General features: G+C 31.8%; 1 protein-coding gene across 1 annotated transcript in view; it reads left to right on the forward strand.

Moving 5' to 3' along the window:
* The window catches only part of CLCA2 (chloride channel accessory 2), a 43279-nt gene extending 41194 nt beyond the window's left edge, over nucleotides 1–2085 (forward strand). Inside the window, exon 14 of the mRNA XM_007946196.2 lies at nucleotides 1646–2085. Coding sequence (XP_007944387.2) covers nucleotides 1646–2085 — 440 coding nt within the window. The remainder of the gene's footprint in view (nucleotides 1–1645) is intronic.

Genomic DNA, 2085 nt, shown 5'->3' on the forward strand with positions numbered 1-2085 from the left:
TGGACATTGTGATGGTAAATTGTAGAGATTTTGGATTCTATTCTCTTCTTCTGAAGAGTTTTGAAGTTTTTCTAGTAGACAATCAAATAATTCATGGATTATCTTGAACTTGAAGAGATTTATCTATATCAGCTTTGCTCTTAATTTTATAGTATATCCCTTAATTCTGGAACTTAGTAATTATTCCTAAGACATGGCCCTTGTAGCTTTTCGGTGGAAATCTCAAAGTATCTATCAAGTTCCTCTAACCTGGCAAGCCTCAAACTCCAATCTTCACTGGACTGGGCATTCGTTTACATAAAACTCTGCTCACTTTTTCAGGATTCTAACTTTTGGTTTTCCCTTGAGTTCCTTTATGTTTCATCCACACGTACACATACATAATTCAGAGGTCTTCCAATGATTTGAGAGAAGTTAATATACAGATTTTGGCTCTCCTCTTTTGGGGATGTTTCCCTCAATTTCCAACTACTTTGTCATCACCAAATCAGTTCTCTGACTTCTCAGAACAATAAAATAATGGCCTTCTGTTGCTAACCATCTGTACTGGAGTGAGAAGTGCCAACAGGGGAAAAACTATACAGATGTGAATCACTCCTAATTTCTACCTGATTTTTATCTAAATCCAGAGCTTTCCATTTCTTTTTTTTTTTTTCCAGGCTTAATAACTATTATATGTTGAATAGTTAGTCCAATAGACTCTACTCTACTATTACTAGAATTAAACTTTCCCTTTGATATGAATTGTAAATATTAGCTTTTATGTTTATACTTGATTAGAATGATGCTCCATGTACAAGTTTTTCATTTTATATATTCAAATTTATTAATTTTCTGTTTTATGACTTTTAGATTTTGAGTCATAATTAGAAGGGCACTCCCCACTTCAAGATTATACTGGAACTAATTCATTGTTTTCTATTCAGAATTTTTATATTTTACACATATCTTTTTTTTATCACATTTGGGTCTGTCCTGCTAGAAGGTTTGAGGCATGGATCCAATTTTATTTTTCCCATAATTTCACCCAATTGTCATAACCATTTAATGAGAAATTTATATTCCCCCCCATTAATTTGAATTCAGACTTTATCATATATTAAATTCGCAAATGTATTTCAGCCTATTGTTTAGACATGTCCATTCATCAGCAGTCATACAATGTTTTAATTGTTGAAGCATCATAGTGTTTTTATATCTAATAGGGTTAGTCTTTAAACATTGCATTCTTTCAGTCTTCATGTGGCCATTCTTGATTATTTGGGAGCTCTGGTGGTATAGTGCCTAAGGCATTTGACTGTAACCAGAAGGCTGATTATTTATTTTACATGAAATTTTGTAATAATCTTGATGAATTAAAATATATATTGGACACATTTTTAATAGAATCACATAAAGTTTACAAAATAACCTAAGGTAAAATAACATCTTTATTATTTTGAATCTTGCTATTCAAGGAACATTACTTGTTCAGGCTTTGAGTCTTTATGTAGTATTTTAAAGCTTTATTCACATGCACAGTTCTTCTTATGTTTATTCTTAAGTATTTTGATTTATTTGTTGTTATGCTCATTAGTCATTTCTAATAAACTAGAAAAGTTACTTAATTGACTTCATCTTCCTATTTATATATTTTCACTTTCAGCTACAAGCTATGAAATACGAATGAGCAGAAGTCTGCAGAATATACAAGATGACTTTAACAATGCCATTTTAGTGAATGCATCAAAGCTAAATCCTCAGGAAGCTGGCATGAAGGAGATATTTACATTCTCACCAAAGCTTTTCACAAATGAACCTGAACATCAGTTTGATGGAAAGAAACAAGACAGTCACAGAATGTATGTGGCAATACGAGGAATGGATAGAAGCTCCTTACAGTCTGCTGTTTCCAACATTGTCCAAAGCTCTCTGGTTATTTCTCAGAATTCTCCTGTACTTGCCAGAGATTGTCTTATATTGAAAGGAGTTTTAACAGCCTTAGGTTTGATAGGAATTATTTGCTTTACTATAGTTGTAATATATTATACTTTAAACAGAAAAAAGAGAATAGCCAAGAAAGAGAACGGAACAAAATTACTGTGA

The sequence above is a fragment of the Orycteropus afer genome, unplaced genomic scaffold (assembly GCF_000298275.1).
Source record: "Orycteropus afer afer isolate SDZICR_OR568_19922 unplaced genomic scaffold, OryAfe1.0 scaffold00152, whole genome shotgun sequence".
Lineage (NCBI taxonomy): Eukaryota > Metazoa > Chordata > Mammalia > Tubulidentata > Orycteropodidae > Orycteropus > Orycteropus afer.